Here is a 23,334-nt window from a genome sequence, read left to right on the forward strand (position 1 = left end):
TTAATTATGCACCAAATGGCCAATATCAGTTCGAATGACTTGAATTTTTGCAAATTCCGACGGAATTCAGCTTAGAAGCAAGTGCTTCAAATTTGGTGTGAAAATAAGTTCGGATATAGCTATAACCCTCATGTACATGTTTCATCCGATTTGCATTTTTAAGTCAATCACATACGTAATATGCACTCCACAATAATAGTATTTGACAGCGGGCATCAGATACTGCTCGAAAACACCTTTGTCAAATTTTATCGAGGTCGGATCAGATTTGGATACAGCTCCTATGTATGTATTTATCCGATTTTAGGTTTATTGTGCACCAAATGACTAATGTTAGCCTAAATGGACTGAATTTTGACAATTCCGCTTATTAGCAATTCAGCTTAGAAGCAAGTGCTTCAAATTTGGTGTGAAAATAGGTTCGGATATAGCTATTGCTCCCATATATATGTTTCATCCCTCACATGCGTAATATGCAGTTTTTATTTACACCTTCATCCGAATTTACGGTTATTGCTCACCATATATGTAATATCAGCCCAAATTGAATAGATTTTTTCACATTCATCCGAATTTTACCATTTGGTGAAACTCGGTCCGGTATATCTATTGCTCCAACGATCCTCATCGAAGTCATATCATCCACTATACAGCAATGTTATTTGGATCATAGTCACATAGATTCCCAATATAATTTTTTTTTTTTACGGGAACTCTAGTAAATTTGCATAGTGATTTAGGGTATCATATAGTCGGCCTCTCCCGACTTTTGACCTTTGAAATTTAATACATGATATATATCAAAAGATTTTTTCCGCTTAAGAATAAAGGTAAAGTAATCTCATGCAGTAACATAAAACATAATGATACAGAGAACAGAATTCTGTACTCCAGTACCATACAATAGTGGTTTATTCCGTTGTTTTTGTATATATAAGTAGATCATATTAGAAATATCCTTAGGAATTCGTAACTAAGTCCTTTCATGTTAAATTGTAAATTTAAAACTATATTTTCACTCGATGCATTTTGTTATGACATAAATTAAAACGAAACTCAAAAATCTATGGAACTTAACATTATATATACGCACCTACAAACCACATGCCTGCCACTAGAGCATTTTACCATATCATAATATTGTTTTACAACCTATATATCTAAAAAGCTTTCTTGTCATACAAAAAAAAAAACTAAATGGGGTAAAACGTTTTGCTTCCCATTAACACGAGACTATCTTCAGGCAATATTGTAACACGGATAGACTTTCATATCTGGCAAGTCTTGTTATAAACAAAAACAAACAAAGCCCATGAAATATGTTGAAATGCCGGAAAATCCGGTATGGCCACCGCCACCACCATCATCACGGTAATCCCTTCTTACTTACAGCAATTAATTTAATCCGATAAGAAATGCCGCAATAGGAAAAAGCCGACATATATATATATATAGGTACAAACACATTGTTGTCACATACTCCTGCCATCTGCTGGCAGTTCGTTCTCCTATCGTGGGGAGTGCTAACAACAGCAGCAGCAAACACTTTCTTTGAGCGATATATCGGAACACGCAATCATTAAGAAAACATGATTATTTCTTGTTGTTTTTTCTTTTCCTTGTTCTTCTTCTTGCTATTCTACTTTCATTCATTTGGTGATAAATTTCTCAGACATAAAGTCGAGAATATAGGGGCGTGGAATAAGCGAAAGTGCAAGGAAAGGAAAAGGCATTTTTTTTTCTCACAATATGTATGTATATGGATATTGAAAGACACTAACAGCTAGCGTTTATATATACCTACACATACATACATCCAAAGTTCAAACGTCAACAAGAAGTTCCCCGTTAACACGCTTACCTCCATAAAACCAAATACATTCAAAACCCCAGCCGAGACCAATCGATATCATGGTGTTAGAGCTTTAGTTATAATCGTTGTATTAGTAAAACAAGGAGTGTCAATATGGTGTAAATTTTATGACCCCAACAACAGTAATTTATTTTATTCCATTTGCCCTTTACTTCCGTTTGTTTTTTGTTATTTAAACGCCGATATTAAAAAATAGAGCGTATAATAAAACTAAGCCCACAGTCAAAGGATATGGCTTGTAAAATGCTGTCTACTGCCAAATGTGATACCATTTCTGAGTCACATAAAGCTTACCCACAATCATGTCATATCTGTACGCTTTGCTTTGTTAATTCTATTGCCGCAATTATTGAAACACACCTTAATTTAAGTCTTTAATGTTAGTCTGTCTTTAGAATGGCGGATAGTAGTAAAAATGTATATTTTAGTTTTCTAACCTGTCATGTATGTTGTTCTTATATTGTATTGTTGTATTCTTTATGTTTATTAATATATATTTTCTTTGTTTTCTTTCTTCTTCTTCTTTGTCTTCCGTGTTGCATTTAGGGTGCTACTGGGGTGCCAGGTGAACGCGGTGCCCCCGGTCCCAAAGGTGACCGCGGCGATAGGGGCGATCCTGGTCCTCGTGGTCCCGAAGGTCTACAGGGTCAGAAGGGTGAACCAGGTGTCGACGGTATGCCTGGTGTTGTGGGTCCTCCTGGACCGCCAGGACCACCTGGTTTGCCGGAGAATTATGATGTAAGTATTGTTGATAATTTTCAATTAAAAAAAATATTTTCTATATTTTTTTGTTTTAAAACTGCTCTTATTTCCTGTTAAGAAAAGAAACTGTGGAAGAAGTTGTGTCAACGTGGTAGTGACTTTTTATGTAATACTGCTTATTTTTTACCCTTAACCATCGATTGATTTTCACATTTTCATTCCGTTTATAAGACATATGCAATGGAAGATTAACTCACTGCGCTAAACATATATGTAGTGGATTAACCTTGAAAGTTTGGGTACATCGCTCAACTGACCAAAGGAGAATACAAAAAAGTAAAAAAAAAAAAAAAACATTAATTAGGGCGGGCCAACCATCCTCCATCAATACCAACCATTCCAGACACAATACAAATTGTTGTGATAAATTTTAAAGCTCTATGTCAATTAACGAGGGGTTTATCTTGATTTTAACAGACAGACAGATGTACATCTTTATATGCTGATCATGAATATATGTACTTTATGGGGACTACGACGAATATTTATGGATGTTTCAAGGTGGAGGGTATAAAAACAGTCAAAAACGATGTAGCGATATAAACCTCATATGCATACAATTGATTTTGAAAAATAAGTGGCCGTCAGCAAGAAAAACAAGTAAGAAGTCATTAAGTTCGGCCGGTCCGAATTTCCAATTTCCTCCATCATTTTGTAAAGAAAACATTTTTGTACAAAAGTATCTGGATTCAAATGTATTTCAGTTTAAACTACAAGCTCCAGTAATATCGTCAGAAGAATTAGGACCATACCAAAACGGGAGCCAATATAGACAATTTTTTACTACAAAGTTTGTAATCTATTGCAAGTCTTAAACACCATATTTAACATAATTTCTTGGGAAAATTTGACTAGGATTGTCAAAATACCGAACATCGGTCTATATATCAAATATCATATACCGAACGGTCGACCATTATGTACAATGTTTTGACACTGGTTGTAGAATCGCCAAAATACCGAATGACCGAAGGAAGCGTTATATGTGCGCTATGCGAAAGCTTGGACCTAGATATTCAATGTTCTGCTACCGGAGCTAGATCCCATTAAACCACCAATTTTTAGACAAATCCGGGGGGAAAAGTAGCTAAAGCCATCAAAATACCGAATATCGGGAGGTACCGTTGTATGGGGGCTATATCTTTCCAAGGTGGAGGGTATAATAATGGAGAAGGAAATTAGATGGACCCATAGTCACGTTTGAGGATTTTCATAGAATCGCTTTCTCAATCAGTCCGTCCGTCTGTCCATATATTGTTGTGAACGAAATGCAGGTCGCATTTATTATCCGATTGAGATGAAATTTTCCAAACAATATTTGTTTGGTCCACGAATCGTATTGAAATTGGTAAGAATCAGTTGAAATTTAGATATAGCTTCCATATATATCTTCAACCAATTTCGGGTTAATTGTGCACCAAATGGCCAATATCAGTTCAAATGAACGTAATTTTGGCACATACAGTCTAGAAGCAAGTACATTAAATTTGGTGAAAATCGGTTCAAATATAGCTCCCATATATTTGTTTCATTTGGGATTTAAAGTCCCTCATACGCGTAATATGCACTCCACAGGAATGATATTAGGTACCAGATAACTTATGGAGCTCAAAAATACCTCTGTCATATTTTATCGAGACCAGATCAGATTATGACATGGCTTACATACATATCTTTATCCGATATCAGGTTTATTGGCTAATATCAGCCCAAATGGACTGAAATTTGGCAATTCCGACTGAATTCATCCTCGAAATAAATACTTCCAAAGTTAGTGAAAATCGGTTCAGATATAACTTAGCTCCCATATGTTTGTTTCACCCGATTTGGTCTCAAAGTCCCAATTTTGGTACCAGATATCAGATACAGCACAGAATAAGTATTTAAACTTTTGTCAAGATCGGTTCAGATTTGGATTCAGCTACCATATATATCTTTATTTATTTGATTGGGCTGGTATTAGTACCAAAATACTAATACCAGCCCAAATGGATCGAATTTTGCCACTTCCGACGGAATTCTGCCTAAAAGCATGTGCTTAAAATTTGGTGAAAATCAGATACTGCTGGAAAATACCTTTGTAAATTTTTATCGAGATCGGTTTGGATTTTTATGTAGTATCGATCCGATTCATCCGATTTTACGGTTACTGCTCACCATATATGTAATATCAGCCCAAATATATATATATTTTTTTTAATATTCATCCGAATTTCACCATTTGGTGAAACTAAGTCCGGTATATATATTGCTTCAATAAATATTTTTTAACATAACAGAAGACAGAAGACTGCTGTAATAGTCTCATTATTCAATATACCACGGGCAAAAACAAAAGGCAAGATTTTTGAAGGTCTGCATGGCATTATTCCTATTATATTTCTAAATATCCACTAAAATGGGTTTGGAGCTAAGAGGGGTTTTAAATATATTATAGTATCGTAAGGTATCACATCTTTGGTACGTACGACTATAGCCTTTGTTTACTTGTTTGTATTAGTAATTTGGTTGAATATATCCGGCTAAAATAATACATAATGTGAATTAATTCGTATAAAATATTAAATCTAAAAGCGTTCTGAGTAAATTTCGAAAAAAAAAAGATAGAAGGTTAACATTTTGCACAAACATGTTTTTTCATATCTCACCATTTGAAATGTTTAATCAATCTTATTTTGATACTGCGATATTTGTGAAAAGAGCTTCTTGTAGGAATTGTACCTCACAAGTCACATTTGTTGTAAGTGATATGACAACAATACATAAGGTACGTTGTCGCCATTGTTTGTAGTTCAGAGTTCTTTTTAAAATGAAGAACTATCTTGTGCGTCCTTTTTCCTAAATCCGACTAACAAAACTGTTTTCGTTATTGTCATGGCCAAATTCCGCACAAGGAAATACTAGAGTTGTTTTGCCACTGAAAAACATTTTCCCAAACATTCACAATTTTATTTGTATCTGGATATTATTATTTCAAGTTCAAATAGCCATCCAATAAAATAAAACCAAGTAGAAATGTTTAATAAACAAAACAAAGCAGAACATTTTCTGTGGAAATTTAATCAACAAAAAAGGAAAAAACAGAAAACCCAAAAACATTTAAAAAAAAACATGGTCAGATACTACACATATAGTTGAGTCAAATGAAAGGCGTTGAAGTAAAAAACAAAAAAAAGAGGACACTAAATGAGCATGAAACAACCAAAAACCAAACATAGAAAAACGTGACTAAAATAGAAAGTTCAGGGCTCAACAACTGGGCCGAAGTCCATTAAATACCTCATCACAGACGAAATAAACAATAAAATTAGCTCTACAAATACTTGGGACTTTGGTTGCCGCTTGGCCGTTACAAACATATTTACGTTTTATGCTGCAGGACCAACACATTAAACGCAGCTGATGGGTTAGGCCACACAATTATACTTAAACTTTGCAAAATAGCGACAACAAAAAGCGAATTTCCTCGAAAAATAAACCTGAAAATAGCTTCGACGGAAAGTAGAACAATAAAGTAGAAAAAATTGCAGAAAAAAAAAATATCCGAAAAACAGTAAAAAGCCTATAAAATTTGAAGGATTTATTTTTTGTTCATCATTAAACGGACAGGGGTATATTTGATGGAGTAAATTAAACGCCCTTTTATACCCTACAACGTTATGTGTTGGGGGTATAAAAAGTTCGATTAGACCAACAATTATGTAACACCTCGAAAGATGGGTCCTGCACATATGACGTTATTTATAGGACTCACGAAATTTTGCATGGAAGTGGATTTTTGGTCAGAATAGAAGCCTATTGTTTTGACGGCAAATATTTTGGGGTGGAAATTGACGAAAAAGAGATTTTGCAATTGTTATACAGGGTTAGAGTTTAGGGCTGGGCAAAACCTATCATTTTTTGATCATCATTAGCGGATATAATAGACCACAATTTTTATGTAAAACAAGAGAAAAAAAAACATAAAGTTCGACCGGGCCGAACTTTTAGTACCCTCCACTATTGGGTAAAGAAAACATTTTTAAATAAAAGAATTTGAATTCAAACGTGTTCTAATTTAAACTACAAATACCAGTAGGACCGTTAGGAAAATGCTGTTAACATTAAAAAAAACATAAGGTGTGTGAGGCCTTTATATGGGGGCAATACCAAAACGGGAACCTCTATAGAAAATTTTATGCTTCATGGATTGGATCTACCAAATCTTCTTAAATACCAAATTTTGAAACAATTTCGTGGGTAAATGTGACTAGAATTATCACAATACCGAATGTCGGTGGGTATCGTTATATTTTACATACATACTATGTTCCGCCACAGTAACTAGAACCCGTTACGAAATGCAAATACCAATTTCTAGACAAATCTGTGAAGAAATGTGGCAAAAATCAAAATACCTAATATCTGGAGGTACCGTTATATGGTGGTATGTCACTTTTGACCGTTACAGTGATAGTGATAGTTATTGGATATATAGCAAAATATGTACAATCTATATGTAAAATAAATAAAGCAGCTTGATATAATGGCTAGGCATATTATATCAAATTATAAGGAAAAACGACTGCATGATTCGAGTGTGAATCTAACATCCCTTTATGATATGTCGCAAAATATGACACGTGCAGATTTGAAACTGCATACGATCCGTACACCTGTAGTTATTCCGCTTATAAATCAAGGACCGCTGGAATGATTTTGACAATTCTCAACAATTCGGAATGGCTGCCTGGCAAAAAAGATCTAATAAAAATTCGAATATTTGTTGTTATATTTTGTGATATTTTTTATTTTTTGTCATATTTTTTTATGGCATGATTTTTGTTTTTTTTTTTTTTTTTAATTTGACTTACAAATTTCTATTGTACTTTTTTTACACCCTACAGTTCTAGGTGTTAGGGGTATTTTATTCAGGTACCCATTATTGTCCGATTCTAACATGGGGGTAGATCTAGGGTCAGAATTGAAATTAATTGTTTTTGAAGATGGTTATTTAAATTTTGCATGAGGTTAGAGTTGAGAACAAAACAGAAGGGTAAAGTGGATCCCAACTTTTGTGTAAAATTGTTTTGAATTTCTATCATGTCTAAATTATTTTACTCTCTTCTTTGATCAGCTATTTTATGATTAATTGCTTATTCTAGTGTTTTCTTTGCTAATGTTTACAAACTATCGTTTTCTCTATTTTTTGCGAAAGGGAAATATCTGTCTTGGTTTCGGAAAATAACTTACTGAGTAAGTTTTACAGAAAATAAGGAATACATACTTCGTATCAAACTATTTATATAATTATTGGGAACTCCTGAAATTTTTTTGGGCTTAGGATTTCTCAAAAATAACTAGAGAAGATATCGGAAAACTGACCAAAAAATTCAGAAAGCACATACCGGAAAACCCTAAAACTCGGCTATATCTCCAAAAGTCAATATGTTTTGCTATAATATAGACGAAAGTTTAGGCTTATTTAAAATCGGGTACTTATTTCACTAATCACTAATCTAAATTATTGACCCTTATTGAAGGAGAGGTACCGGAAGGAGTGGGTCGATGTATCCAATATCCACATTAGATCTATTGTAGATAAAAAAATATTAAACAAGTAAGCAAAGGCTATAGTCGTGCGGGGCCGACCATGTGATACCCTACAACACTACAATATGTTAGAAGTTCCCTTATGTCCAAATCCATTTTGGAAAATTTCGCTTTTGAAATTATGTCACGGAGCACTGCCCAGATATTACCCTTAGTATTTTGACCAGGGACATTTACCAAATATTTATGCACTTCGTCGTGCTGTTAGTTTTTGTGGTCCATTTTACGGCTAAATTTAATCCAATGGTCATCCAAAATGCTAGAATTCTTCCCCATTCTTACCTCACTTCTCGGGCGTGTCGATTGGCTTCAATTGTGTGATTAGAACTTTTTGTTTGTTTTTGGTTCATTGAACCGCTAATTATTTTGCGATCATCTCCAAAAGCAAGAGGTCCCTCTGTGTCTCCAAATTTAGACTCATCTATATGATTAGCTTGTCTACGATATTTGGCTATATTCGTCAACAAAATCAGCATGAAAAAACCAGAAGTTCGCCTATTGTGTATTTCGGATATCGCCTGTAAGTAATGTTGGTATTTTTTCACACAAAAGTAGTGGTCCATTCTACCCGCTGTCTTAAATTCTAACTTCATGCAAGATTTCGTGTCCTTTGGTTTCTATTTGTGACCTTTATAACGGCTGCAAAATCAGGAACATTTTGAGTTGCTGGTCCATTTCAACCCCTAAATATATTGCGGACATCTTTGAAAACAATAGGGTTAGCCCTTCTGAGCCTAACCCTACCTTTGTGAGAAATTTCGTGAGGATCGGACGATAATTGCAATTTGTATATAAATAATAACCCCAACTTGTGTTGTAAAGTGCAAAAATATTACAAAATATACACTTCAATATTATAAGTCAAATTGAAAAAAACGCATGCGATAAAAAATATGGAAAAATAAAAAAATGTCACAAAATACTACAAAATCTATATTAACATCATTATTGGCATCTTTCTATGCGATTTTTTTTTTAGATTTTATACTTTAATGCCAAAAGGGCCTTCTAAATTTACAAAATTTGTCAAAATCGCTCCAGGCATTCTGGAGATATAAGCATTCTAGCTAACATCCCCTTCCTTTGTATATATACATTGTATATTTTTCGCTATATATATCCGATATTTTTACTATTGGCATCTATGTAACGGTCAGAATTGACCTGTTCGTCTATTTTTGATTTCGCAGGCATTAAAAATATTAGCGGTTTAATGGAAAATTTGACTTTTATTTATCACAAATGCTATGGTCTCTTTCAACCACTAAATATTACCCGATGACCATCAAAATTGGAAGGCTTCTGCCCAGCCCAAAGCTCTAGCCCCATGCTAACTTTCGTTTCGATTGGTCAATAATGGTGACCCGTATAGCAACTGCAAAATCAGGAAATTTTTCAGTTTTTGGTCCATTTCAACCCCTAAATATTATGCGATCATCTCCAAAAGAAATAGGGTTCTATTCTGACCTTAACCCCACCTACATTTTAAATTTCGTCAAGATCGGGCCATAGTTGCGACCTGTAGAGTGATTACAAATTAACATGGACAGACGGACAGACGGACAGACGGACGGACGGACATACATAGCTAGATCGACTCAGCTCGGCGAAATAGAAGGATCCATATATACTTTCCTATGTGGGTGTTACATAATTTTTGGCCCTATCAAACTTATAATACCCCCAACACATAGTGTTGTAGGGTATAAATATACGAAATTTGTGTCATGGTAGACTTGCGTCACGTGTTATGACATTTGTGGTCATTCAAAATTTTAACCCTTTTCGGGCCTGACGTATGGAGTGAACCGATTTCATCAATGGTCTCTGTTTGGCGAATGTTTTATTTTTCGAAAATTTTCAAATTTGTTCTAAATGGTGGAGGGTAATCAAAGTTCGGCCCGGCCGAACTTGCTGCTTTTTTACTTGTTTAATAATATTGTTGTTATTGTTCTACAAAATTGTTTCAAATTTGGAATTTAGACGAACTTCGGTGGCTAAATATTATCTATATAGGTCCTCAACTTCATTCTGCAGCCGATTTGGATTTGAAAGATTGGGATTTGCATTTTCAAATATTATATTCAAATACTTGTATTTATGAGGAACTTCATTCGAGAGACGCAGTTCGCACAGGTTGCAAATATGACAAAAACATCCACAATTCCAGTTTTTAGCAAAAATTTCAACAGACCTAGAATGAATTAGAATTAGAACAACAAATTCTTCACATATTCCCTCCATTCGAATGCTAGCATGATTTCCATAGCGGGACAAATCGGTGTAGAATATTTTCCTTGGTCTAATATAATTATTTGCAAATGCTTAATACCCTATATTATATAGTGGAAGGTATTAAACGAACGGCGTTTCGTTTACTTCGAATTGCACTTCTTCCCGCCCCACATCTTTCCGACACATTTACTCTTCGCTTGCCAGTAACATAAACAAGCAAACATTTGCGACTGTGACAAAAAAAAATTCACGATAATTCCTATAACAATAGTGGAAATCACGCAACTTGAAAAAAGAAAACTGCATTGAAAGAGAAACAAATCCACCACCACAGAACATTTCGTTTCGCTGGTTTCCATATCTGAAGTTGTGTAAACACCAAACCGAAAAGAAAAACTTTTTCAAAGGTCCAGACAGAGATTTTTCTTTACCTCCTCCACCACAGGTTAGTTAGTCGGTTCTTTTGAGTGCCTCTGACGTTTTAAGGAGCCCTTTAAACGACAGCACACGAAGAAGACAAGACCAAAATGGCAAGGAATAGCAAAACAAAAACATGAAATCCTTATAGCGACAAGAAGAAGTTAACACTAAGTTTACAGTTGAGTGAAATGTCTCAGGCTATTAAGTTCTTCTATAGAAGACGGCATTCTGATACACCGCAGATAAGGGAATATAGAAAATGTTGGCGTTTTCTGATGTGGCTTAAAGTGTTTATATTTTCAAGGATGGGGAACCCCCATTCCCTTTCGTTTGTGAAGATATGAAGGTAATGTTTTTAAAAGGTACACTTTTTGTTAAATTTTTGATAAAAAGCCGTTTCAAAAACCCGGCAATGAATTGGATGTCATCTAAGTATATATGTCGTGAATATTACAACGAGCACCCCCAGCAAACTTTATAAAAACTAATACAAGACTACTTTTTCAATTTATTATGGTGTTTTCCTTTCTCCAATCATCCTCCTGTTTAAGTAGCGGTGCTGTAGGTCATACCTGCAGAGGTGTGTTTCTTTACCACTTTGGCAGACATGCCTTATCACAGGGAGTCAGTGGTTTGCCTGTAAAGAAAGTTGAAATTTCATTGCATGACAGCCAGTTGGGATTTTTGGCACGTTATACAAAACAGCCGGCTGCAGTTAAACGATGAGATATTTAAACATAACGTAACCAGCCACATGGTGGTGTGGTGAGATAATTTTGTGATCTCCATTTGTTGACACTAGAATGGTTTTTTTGGTATTCTATATGTATTTTTGTTTTTGATTAATAGGTACAAACAAAATATGAAAAGTAAACAAAATAGGGTGAAAGGATTTTTTGTCGGTGTCATGCTTAAATGTTCCCTACGCTTTTTATACCCTCCACCATAGTATGGGAGGTATATTAAGTTTGTCATACCGTTTGTAACACATCGAAATATACATTTTAGAGCCCACAAAGTATATATGTTCTTGATCAGCATAAAATTCTATGTCGATTTAGTGATGTCCGTCCGTCTATCCGTATGTCCATCTGTGGAAATCCATCTAGCTTCCGAACGAAATGAAGTAGGTTGATAAAATTTTACTCAAATATTTATTATGTCTGCAGGACTTTTGGTATTGAAAATGGGTGATGTAGGTCCACGTTTTGGAAATCGCACGTTTTGAAATCGAAAAAAATGACGAAAACAGGCAACTAAAAGCATGAAATTTTACACATTTAATCCAGAACATATCCGCGAACATTTAAATCATAAAAAGTCAGGGAAATACTATAAAAATGTCAGGTTTGTTAAATCGCAACATTATGCCATGCCATGATAAAGGGTAAAGTGCTGGTGGTATATATCAAAGACTGAAACTTTCTAACGCTTTCCCACTGAAATTTTCAGATAAAGTTTCAAATAAATAAACAGATGTTATTGATTTATTATCTACATCACATAGTGGTAAGGGTATCATGTCTCTGTGCATTTGTTTCTAACATGGAGAAGGAGGGAGATAGACCCATACTTACTTTTAAGAATCTTCCTAGAATCACTTTCTGAGTCGATTTATGTATGTCAGTCAGTCCCTCCGTCCATGCATTCTTGTGAACAGAATGCAGGTCACATTTATTATCCGACCGAGATGGCCCAAGGACGAAGCCTATAATAATCGGATCAGATTTAGATATAGCTCCCATATATCTTCAACCGATTTCGGGTTAATTGTGCTCCAAAAGTCCTGAATATTGGCACATCCAAACGAATTCAGTCTAGAAGAAAGTACATGAATTTTGGAGAAAATAGGTTCAGATATAGCTATAGCTCCCATATATATGTTTCATCCGATTTGATGCTTAAGTCCCTCACATTCGTAATATGTATTCGACAACAATGATATTTGGTACCAGATATCTTATAGAACTCGGAAATACCTTTTCGAAATTGTATCAAGATCCGTTCAGACAAACATGTAGTTCCCATATATATCTTCTGCCGATTTCGGGTTAATTGTGCACCAAACGGCCAATATCAGTCCAAAAGTCCTGAACTTTGGCACATTCGACCAAATTCAGTCTAAAAGAAAGTACATCAAATTTGGTGACAATCAGTTCAGATACAGCTATAGCTCCCATATATATATGTCTCAACCGATTTGGTGTTTTAGTCCTTCACATTCGTAATGTACATTCGACAACAATGATATTTGGTACCAGATATCTTATGGAGCTCAGAAATACATTTGCCAAATTTTATCGGTTCAGATTTGGATATAGCTCCCATATATATCCTTAATCCGATTTAAGGTTTATTGTGCAAATAATGCCTAATATCAGCCCAAATGGGCCGAATTTTTACTCTTCCGTTGGATTTTGGCCTAAAAGCTAGTGCTTTAAATTTTGGTTAAAATCGGTTCATATATAGCTATAGCTTCTAGATATTGTATTAGGGTCCCTCACATGCGTAATATGTAGTACACAACAATGATATTTCTTACCGGGCATCACAACTCCCGAAAATACCACTGCCAAGTGTTATCGAGATCGGTTCAGATTTTTATATTGCTTCATCCGATTTCCGGATATTGCTCCCCATATATGTAGTATCAGCCCAACTTGAATAGATTTTTTCATATTCAACCGAATTTTACCACCACGTTGTCGTATAGACCCTAATACACAACTACATTCGGTATTTTTAAGATGTTAATAAAATGACGTTAAAACCTGTAAGGAAAGGTCAAAAGTCGGGCGGGGCCAAATACACCACGGTCCGGTGGTGTAGTGTATCATATATTTGGCCCCGCCCGACTTTTGACCTTTCCTTACAGGTTTTAACGTCATTTTATTAACATCTTAAAAATACCGAATGTAGTTGTGTATTAGGGTCTATACGACAACGTGGATCTGCATAGGCAACTTTTGTCACAAGTTATTACAATATTCAAATTCGAAACATGAAAAAATATGCCTATAATGTAGCTAAAATCATCAAAATACCGAATATATGGAGGTTCCATGGGGATTATAAAACGTGTACCTGCACAGACAATTTTCTGGCATAGGCTGTAATATCCATTACTAACTTCAACTACAAAATGTGAAATAATTCCGGTAAATGATGTCGCTAAAATCATCAAAATACCAACTATCGGGGGGTACGGTTATATGGGGGCTATTCAAAGACGTGGACCCAAACAGACAATTTTCGGTCATAAGCTGTAGTATCTATTAAGAACTTCAAATGCGAAATTTGAAACAATTCCGGTAAATAAAGTCGATTAAATCATCAACATACCGAATATCGGGGGGTACCGTTATATGGGGGCTATATGAAGCCCTGGACCTGCATAAGCAACTTTTCTGTCATAGACTGTAGTATTCATTACGAATTTCAAATACTAAATTTGAAATAGTTCCGGTAAATAATGTCGCTGAAATCATCAAAATACCGAATATCGGGAAGTAACGTTATATGGGGGCTATTCGAAGATGTGGACCTACATGGCTAGTATCTATTACGAACTTCAAATACCAAATTTGAAACAATTCCGGTAAATAATGTCACTAAAATCATCAAAATACCGAATATCGGGAGGTACCGTTATATGGGGGTTATACGAAGACGTGGACCTACATGGCCCATTTTCAAAACCAAAAGTCCTGCAGAGATAATACACATTTGTGTAAAATTTTATCAACCTACTTCATTCCGTTCGGAAGCTAGAGTGATTTCCACAGCCGGACAGACGGACGGACATTGCTAAATCGACATAGAATTTTATGCTGATCAAATATAATAATGTGTTACAAACGGAATGACAAACTGAATATACCCTCCATACTATGCCCGAAAAGGGCAGTGCTATGCCAGTGCTACTGCAAATTACTCAAAATATGGACACCCAATTTTTATCACTGCCTAATGCTCACTTAAGGTCGCGGTTATTATTAACACCGCCAACAACAAACGACCATGTTTACACATCTACCAATGAACACCCCAGTTTGGCAGGAAGGAAATTAGTTTTCTTAGCAAATTGCTTTGGCTGCCGCAGTGAGTGACTGGTGGTGGTGATAGCAACTGACTGTATTATCTGGCAGTTTTTGTACCATTCATTCATTTTCATTACCGGTGAGATTTTCAGAGCGAGAGACAGAGTGAGAGAGAGAGAGAGTAAACGATATTTATAGAAGAGTTACGGATATAAAATACATCGAAACACAGTGAAGGGTTATTGTTAACAAACTCGGCCAGGTTCATTAACCTTAATTAATATGGTTTCCGTCCCTGATGGTGTACACAATGTTCAAATATCGCTGTGGACTGGCTGTTGTTCAAACCCCATGCTACCATTGAAAATTTAAGTTTGACCTAATTTGTTGTAAAATAATGATATTGGCATATTATCGTAGTTGGATGAACACTTCAAAAGGACTCTGTGCATTTCTATTTTTCTCTTCCTCACTATACATTATGTTCAGCCCTGCTGATGGTAGTATAAAAATCCATACAACCGGCAACTTTAAAGTTTTATCTAACAAAGCTTTATACGTATATATTTCTGCTACTGTTGTTTTCATTCCCTTCCACGTTATATACCTTAGCTTTGTAGTCTATAAGAGATATGAAATAAAAGGGCTATTTATTGTTTCAGAATATCGCTAGGCAAAGGGCCGAAAAGGAAATAAATATTAATTACACTGAAGAATGGAAATGTGAATAAATAACTTAATTTACGTGGGATATAATTTAATTTAACAGTTTAAAGAAATTGATGGAAATTAAAGGCTTGGCATCAGGTTCCAAGGAATATTTCCGTACAGTTATATTTGAAATAGAGTGTCTTAAATATATAGATTTTTTATAGAACTCCTTACTGTAGTATGCGGAGAGGGTATTCTATGTTTGTTATTACCAGGAAGTTGGTTAAAATTCGAAATATTGGTCTAGGTCCACTTTTTAGTACACCGATAAGCTAGATAAGTTACATTGTTGGGACTGTGCACAGACGTATACATTATGCTTATGAAGATTGATATTCAAGAAAGCAGAAATAACCAGTAAAGAAAGTCCTAAAGTCGGCCGATTTTATGATACCCTACACCACTTTGCTAATTTAGTTGAGCTCCACTTAATAATTAAAAGTTTTTATGGGAGAATTCAATCATACACGCCATGATTATAATTATAATTTAAAATTCAAAGGACTAAATATGCCGAGGCATTCGTATCTTTTAAATTCGGTCTTGTATTGCCCATTTGGTGCGAAATTAATTTGAAATCGGATAAAAATATATATGGGAACTATATCCAAATCTGAACCGATCTCGATAAAATTTGGCAAAGATATTTCTGAGCTGTATTCGATATATTTCCCTGAATATCGTTGTTACGGAGTGCATATTACGGCTGTGGGTAACAAATACAATAAATCGGATGAACAATATATATGGGAGCTATAACTATATCTGAACCGATCTTCACCAAATTTGGCATACTACCTTCTAGACTAAATTCGGTCGTATGTGCCAAATTCCATCCCATTTGGACAAATATTAGACGTTTGGTGCACAATAAATGGTAAATCGGACGAAGTTTTATATGGGAGCTATATCCAAATCTGAACCGATCTCGATAAAATTTAGCAATGGTATTTCTGAGCTGCATTTGATATATTTCCCCAAATATTGTTGTTACAGAGTGCATATTACGGCTGAGGAGGACAAAAATAACAAATCGGATGAACATTATATATGGGAGCTATAGCTATATCTGAACCGATTTCGATAAAATTTGGCATACTTATTTTCAGGCCTAATTTGGTTGTATGTGCAAAGTTCCATACTATTCGGGTGATATTACACGTTTGGTGCACAATAAAAGGCAAATCGGACGAAGATATATATGGGAGCTATATCTAAATTTTTACCGATTATCTCCAATTTCAATAGATTGGTAGATGTTGTTGATAGATTTCAGATGTTGTTTGCAAAATTTCATCTCAATCGGATAATAAATGCGACCTGCATTTTGTTCACAAGAATACGTGGACAGACGGACGGACAGACGGACTGACATGCATAAATCAACTCAGAAAGTGATTCTATGCAGATCATCAAAAGGAACTATGGGTCTATCTCGTTTCCTTTTGCCTTTTACAAACAAATGCACAAAGACTTAATACCCTGACCACCTTGTGGTGTAGGGTATAAAAATAGTGTACACTTTAAAAACTCTACTATTTTATACCCTCAACCATAGTATGGAGGGTATATCAAGTTTGTCATTCCGTTTGTAACACATCGAAATATACATTTTAGACCCCACAAAGTGTATATATTCGTGATCAGCATAAATTTTATGTCGATTTAGCGATGTCCGTCCCCTAAACTCTAGCTTCCGAAGGAAATGAAGTAGGTTGATAAAATTTTACTAAAATATATATTATGTCTGCAGGACTTTCGGTATTGAAAATGGGCCATGTAGGTGTACGTTTTGGTATAGCCACTATATAAGGGTACCCCCCGATATTCGGTATTTTGATGATTTTACCGACATTATTTACCGGTACTATTTAAAATTTGATATTTGAAGTTCGTAATGGATACTACAGACTATGACAGGAAATTGTATGTGCAGGTCCACGTTTTGGTATAGCCTCCATATAATGGTCCCTCCCTATATTCGGTACTTTGATGATTTTATCGACATTATTTACCGGAATTGTTTCAAATTTTGTATTTGAAGTTTGTAATAAGAACTACAGCCTATGACAGGAGATTGTCTGTGCAGGTCTACGTGTTGGTATAGTCCCCATATAATGGTTCCCCCCTATATTCAATATTTTGATGATTTTAGCGACATTATTTACCGGAATTGTTTCAAATTTGGTATTTGAAGTTCGTAATGAGAACTACCGCCTGTGGCAGAAAATTGTCTGTGCAGCTCCACATTTTGGTATGGCCTCCATATAATGGTTTCTCCCGATATTGAGTAATTTGATGGTTTTATCGACATTATTCAACGGAAATGTTTTAAACTTGGTATTTGAAGTTCGTAATATCAAGATGTTAACAGAATTTTTAACGGATTTTATTTATTTATTGTTTTTTTTTTTTTTTTTTTTTATACCCTACAACACTATGTGTTGGGGGTATTATAAGTTTGATTGGGCCAGAATTTATGTAACACCTCGAAATATTGGTTTCCCATATAGGAAAGTATGTATGGATCTTCCTAGCTCGCCGAGCTGAGTCGATCTAGCTATGTATGTCCGTCCGTCCGTCTGTCCGTCTGTCCGTCTGTCCATGTTAATTTGTAATCACTCTACAGGTCGCAATTATGGCCCGATCTTCACGAAATTTAGAAGGGAGGTGGGGTTAAGGTCAGAATAGAACCCTATTCCTTTTGAAGATGATCGCATAATATTTAGGGGTTGAAATGGACCAAATACTGAAAAAATGTCGGATTTTGCAGTAGCTATACAGGTCGCAATTATAGACCAATCGACGCGGAATTTCGCACGCAGCTAGAGTTTAGGGCGGGGAGAAAGCCTACCAATTTGGGTGGTCATCGGATAATATTTAGCGGGTAAAATAGACCATATCTTTTGTGTTGAAAAAATTCAAAATTTTTCATTAAACCGCGAATATTTTAAATCCCGGCGAAATCACAAAGCCATGACAAGGTTACTTCTGATCTTTACATTGATGTTAACATCCAACAAATCGGATATATAGCAAAATATGTGCGATATATATGTCTATCAAAGAAGATATGCTTGAAAGATCTCTTATATCTCGAGAACGGCTGAACTGATTTCGACAGTTCTCATTAATTCAGAATGGCCTCTTGGCAGGAAGGAAAAAACGTCTAAAAAAATCGCATAAAAATATCTGTCTAAAGATGAAAATATTGGTTTTGTAACATTTTCTCATATTTTTTCAATTTTGTCATATTTTTGGCATATTTTCATTTTGAATTAAACATTTGGTAATATTTCTACAGCTAACAAAACTAAGTAGTTAGGATATCAGGATATCATATACAGATCGCATTTATGGCCCGATCCTTACGAAATTTTGCATGGGGATAAGATGAGGGTCAGAATAGATGCCTACTCTTTTTGGAGATGATCGCCATATATTTAGGGGTTGAAATGGACCAAGAAACTGCAAAATTGTCAGCAGGTCGTAATTAATGCCCGACCCTCACTCACATTTGAATGGGGGTTACCGCACAGCAGCTTCGGATGGCCATCAAAAAATATTCAATGTGTGAAGAAGTTTGCCAACATTTTTAAACAAAATACGAAAATGTCCATTCCAGTGACTTTTTGGAGAATTCACAAATACAGGAAAGACGCACTCCTGACTATTTCGTTAACGCTGATTTCGTTGAAGAATATAGTCAAATGTCTGTATCTCATATAGATGCGTTTCAGTAAAAACCAATAATAAATGTTAATCTTTTGCCACTTCTGAGAGATTATAGGTCTTTGGGAAATATTGGTTCCAGATCTAGGAAGACCATTTACGTGCAACATCTACCAATAAATTGGAAATGAGCAAATTAGTTTAAGTTGCTATTATTCGAAAATTAGTGAACGAAACCTGTAGTTTTCTTTTATTATTTCTCACAATATCTTGTGGAATTCTTTCGAGTATCTCGCCTATGTAAACTGTATCGTTTATTATAGTGTTGTAGGGTATTCAACGGTCGGCCCCGCTCGACTGTAGCCTTTGCTTACTTGTTTTTTTTTTTTTGAAAATTGCTTAATTTGTTCCAAATGGTGGAGGATATTCAAAGTTCAGCCCTGTCGAACTTACAGCTTTTTTAATTGTTTTATTTTCTTTAATTCAATTAATTAACATTGCATGAGCAACAAAATTCGCACCTTTCCGTATTTCGGAATTCCGCTTACTCCACTTAAGAATTTAACATTATTTTTTATTTCACCAACTTAGTATTTCTAAATTCCACTCACTCCACTTAGGAATTTAACATTTTTCATTTCAACAAATTCCTCTGAGTTGTAAATTGCAAATGGCTCTTCCCCTTTAAGTTAACTAGAAAAACAATATGAATAGTCTTTACTAATTCATTTCGAAAAAGACACGACCCTAAAAAAACTAAAAAATAAAGAAAAATGAATAGAAGTATTAAACCTAGAGTAATTTGACAGCACTTTAGAATGAACTTGTGTAGCTAAATTGCATTTGCATGTAAGCCATGTGATAAACTTGTATGGGTTACCAAAGAGAAAGGTTTGAATAAAATCATCAAATCATGTATTGTTTCCAATAGTCTTTACTGGAATTGTATTTTTGAACTTTTTGATTACCTGGCCATATTAAGTTCAACTTTTAGTGAAAAATAGATAGAGAATTTTTGATTATATTCCAAGGAAGTTTACAATTTCAATAATAATTACACATATTTGCAAAGGACTCAGATGCTTTGATAAAGCAGTTTCAATAATATTGAAATTTACTATTGCTATGCAGTCAGATTTTCAATATGGAAGTTATTAGAAAATCTTGTCTCTTAAAAAAATGGAATATGGAAAAAATTAATTATTGCCATAGTTACTATAATTTTAAAATATTACAAAAGGGGAAAATATTTATTCTTCTTTTCGGCCTTTTGGGTTATATACCTATTTTAACATATCGAAAAACATATGCATGTCCATATTGGTCGTATACGTATTTGACATACATAGGTGAATACATCATACGCCTAAGGTAAGTATGTAAATGCTACCACTAATTTATTAGCTTTCGCTTCCACCATTCGTTTTCTTTTCAAGGATAAGAGCAGTTTCGTATTGTGTTTTCAATTTTATTTTCTATTTTTCATAATATTAAAATATTTATTAATGACAAACAATCACTTTCCTTCTAAACTCAAATTATTAAAATATTATCACAAATTTACAAAAATGAATTGATAAATTATTACAAAACAGATCAATTGGAATCCTACAAGGACATTCAAGGTATACCTGTATATATTTATATTATTTTTATTTGGTTAGATGTACGTATGTTATTTAAAATGTATTAAATTGTTATATATGGTCATATATGTCTACTATATAAATTAAGTTATTATTAAGAATAAAACATCTATATTAAATTATATATCTAGGAAAGATTTGTGAAGCATTCTAAAAATAACTAAAAATATGATTTTTTTTTGCGAAATTAGACGTAAAATGTGACTAAAGTACTCGGGGTGTAACATTGGCCCAAAATTGGGGTTCTATGAAATCACCTGTCAGTTTCGCTTGAAAAACATTACTCTCTGTAATAGACAGTCATAAGAAGTAAAGCCAATTGGGGAATACTCCAGACTTATGCAATAAAAAGGATTTTTATCAACCAAAATTAATATTAGATTTTGCTATACATAATAGACTTAAATTTTTCTTTTGTTTAGAGACCCATAATGAAATTTTATGAAGAATATTTTTTCGTTTGACAATTTTTCCCAAGAAATAAAGAATCAAGGAAAATCTGGACTGAAATTGCAAATGTTTTAAATATAATTTGTAATACATAAGTTTTTAATTAAATGTCCACTAAAATTGTTTTTAGTAGATATATAGGGTGAAATAAAATAAACGGCAACAAAGTCAAACGCCATAATTTTTACATTTTTTTTAAAAGTTTATTGAATGGAAGCAACATATGTCGGAAATAGCATCAAATTTTAAAAAAAAGTTTAGATTTGTTCGAAATTTTCACCTTTGGAACGAACTATGGCCTTCAAACGACCAACGAAACCATAACACGCTGCCCGAATGTTGCTCTGCCGCATTTTAGCCCATTCCCGGCAAAGCGCTTGCTTGAGGTGATCTACACTTTGGTATTATTTAGTGCCAACCTTGCTTTCCAAAATACACCAGACACAATAGTCCAACGGATTGGTATCCGGAGATTTTGGTGGCCATTGTGCGCTGGAAATGAAGCGAGGAACCTCATTATGTCACCATTCTTGAGTGGCTCGTGCTGAGTAAAATGGTGCTGAGTTCTATTGGAATGTCCAAGGTCTGCGGCCAAAATGTTTGCGTGCTCAATGCGGGATAATATTCAGCATTTATTCTGATGCCACGATCGATTAATACGAGCGGAGAGCGATCATCGGCTGTTGTGGCGGCCCACACCATCACTATGAGCTTGATACCACTTTCGGCCAAGCGAAGCAACTCTTTAGTTCTATTGAGTTTATTTTATTTCTGTTGCAATGTAAGTTCTTGCACTTTTTGGAATTTTAATGGCTTTACCCCAAGCACATTTTTTAATATTTGCCGATATGTTCAGCTCACCAGCCATAAGTCAAGAACCGATGGGCCGAATTTCACAATTCCCATCAATTCGGAAAGGTTTCTTGCCAGAAAAGGATAATGTCTAAGAAAATCGTGGAAAAAACAATAAAAAAGTGATAGTTCTGCTCAATTTTTTCAATTGTTGTCATATTTTTATCGCATGAGAGCTTTCTAATTTGACTCACAATTTTGAATTGTACAAATTCTACAGTGCTGAGGTTATGATATACAAGTCGCAATTGTCGTCCGATCCTCCCGAAATTTTACAGGGGTAGGATTTGGGTCAGAATTAAAGCCTTTTGTTATGGAGATGTACATTTAGGGGTTGAAATGGACAAAAAAAATTAAAATTTTCCTGACGTTGCAGTCGCTCTACAGGTAACAATTGAAAACCAATCGCCACGGATTTTTGCACGAAGAGAGAGTTATGTGCAGGGAAGATGTCCAACATTTTGAATGATCATTGGATTACATTCAGCTATAAAATGGACCACAACTGTACTAGCTATCTATAAAAATATCACCACAATTATGATATCGGTGTATTATGAATAGTTGTAAACTAAGTAGCATGGTGACTAGAAAGAAAATATGAAATACCACTGTCAATGCTCTTTAATTTTAAAAAAAAAATTGGAGGAACCACCTACCACTGTAGAAGCTGCCTGCGAGTGTATAGGCTTAGAGTTGCTTTAATATAAACGAATACTATTGCTTCTGATTAGGTCAAAAGCTCTGGCAAAATCAAACTCTACTCTAATGGTCACTTATCTCTGGTCAAAGTCCTCCATAACGTATGGTACACAAAAAAAAGAACCTGGTTTAAAATAGCAAATAATTATCGTTGGTGAACTACACCAATAACACCAATCGAGTATAGAGCTAATACACACAGTATCATTAATATAAAGAAAGGTACTTAACTCAATCGTTTAGTTACAGCAAAATATATTTGAAACATTCATAAAATTCAATCTTTACAGGAGTGTTAGCAATTTCCCCTCTTACCAGCAACAATCAACCCCTTTATATAGCAGCACATATCAATATTAAGTCAATATTTTGCAGTTAA

General features: G+C 34.7%; 1 protein-coding gene across 5 annotated transcripts in view; it reads left to right on the forward strand.

Moving 5' to 3' along the window:
• Window positions 1–23,334, forward strand: part of LOC101889444 (collagen alpha-1(XVIII) chain) — a 662,143-nt gene that overhangs the window by 411,949 nt on the left and 226,860 nt on the right. For all 5 annotated transcript variants that reach the window (XM_059124488.1, XM_059124489.1, XM_059124490.1 and 2 more), the window contains one exon: window positions 2,420–2,611. In XM_059124488.1, the coding sequence (XP_058980471.1) occupies window positions 2,420–2,611 (192 nt within the window). The remainder of the gene's footprint in view (window positions 1–2,419; window positions 2,612–23,334) is intronic.

This window comes from Musca domestica, unplaced genomic scaffold (assembly GCF_030504385.1).
Source record: "Musca domestica strain aabys unplaced genomic scaffold, Musca_domestica.polishedcontigs.V.1.1 29, whole genome shotgun sequence".
Classification (NCBI taxonomy): Eukaryota; Metazoa; Arthropoda; class Insecta; order Diptera; family Muscidae; genus Musca; species Musca domestica.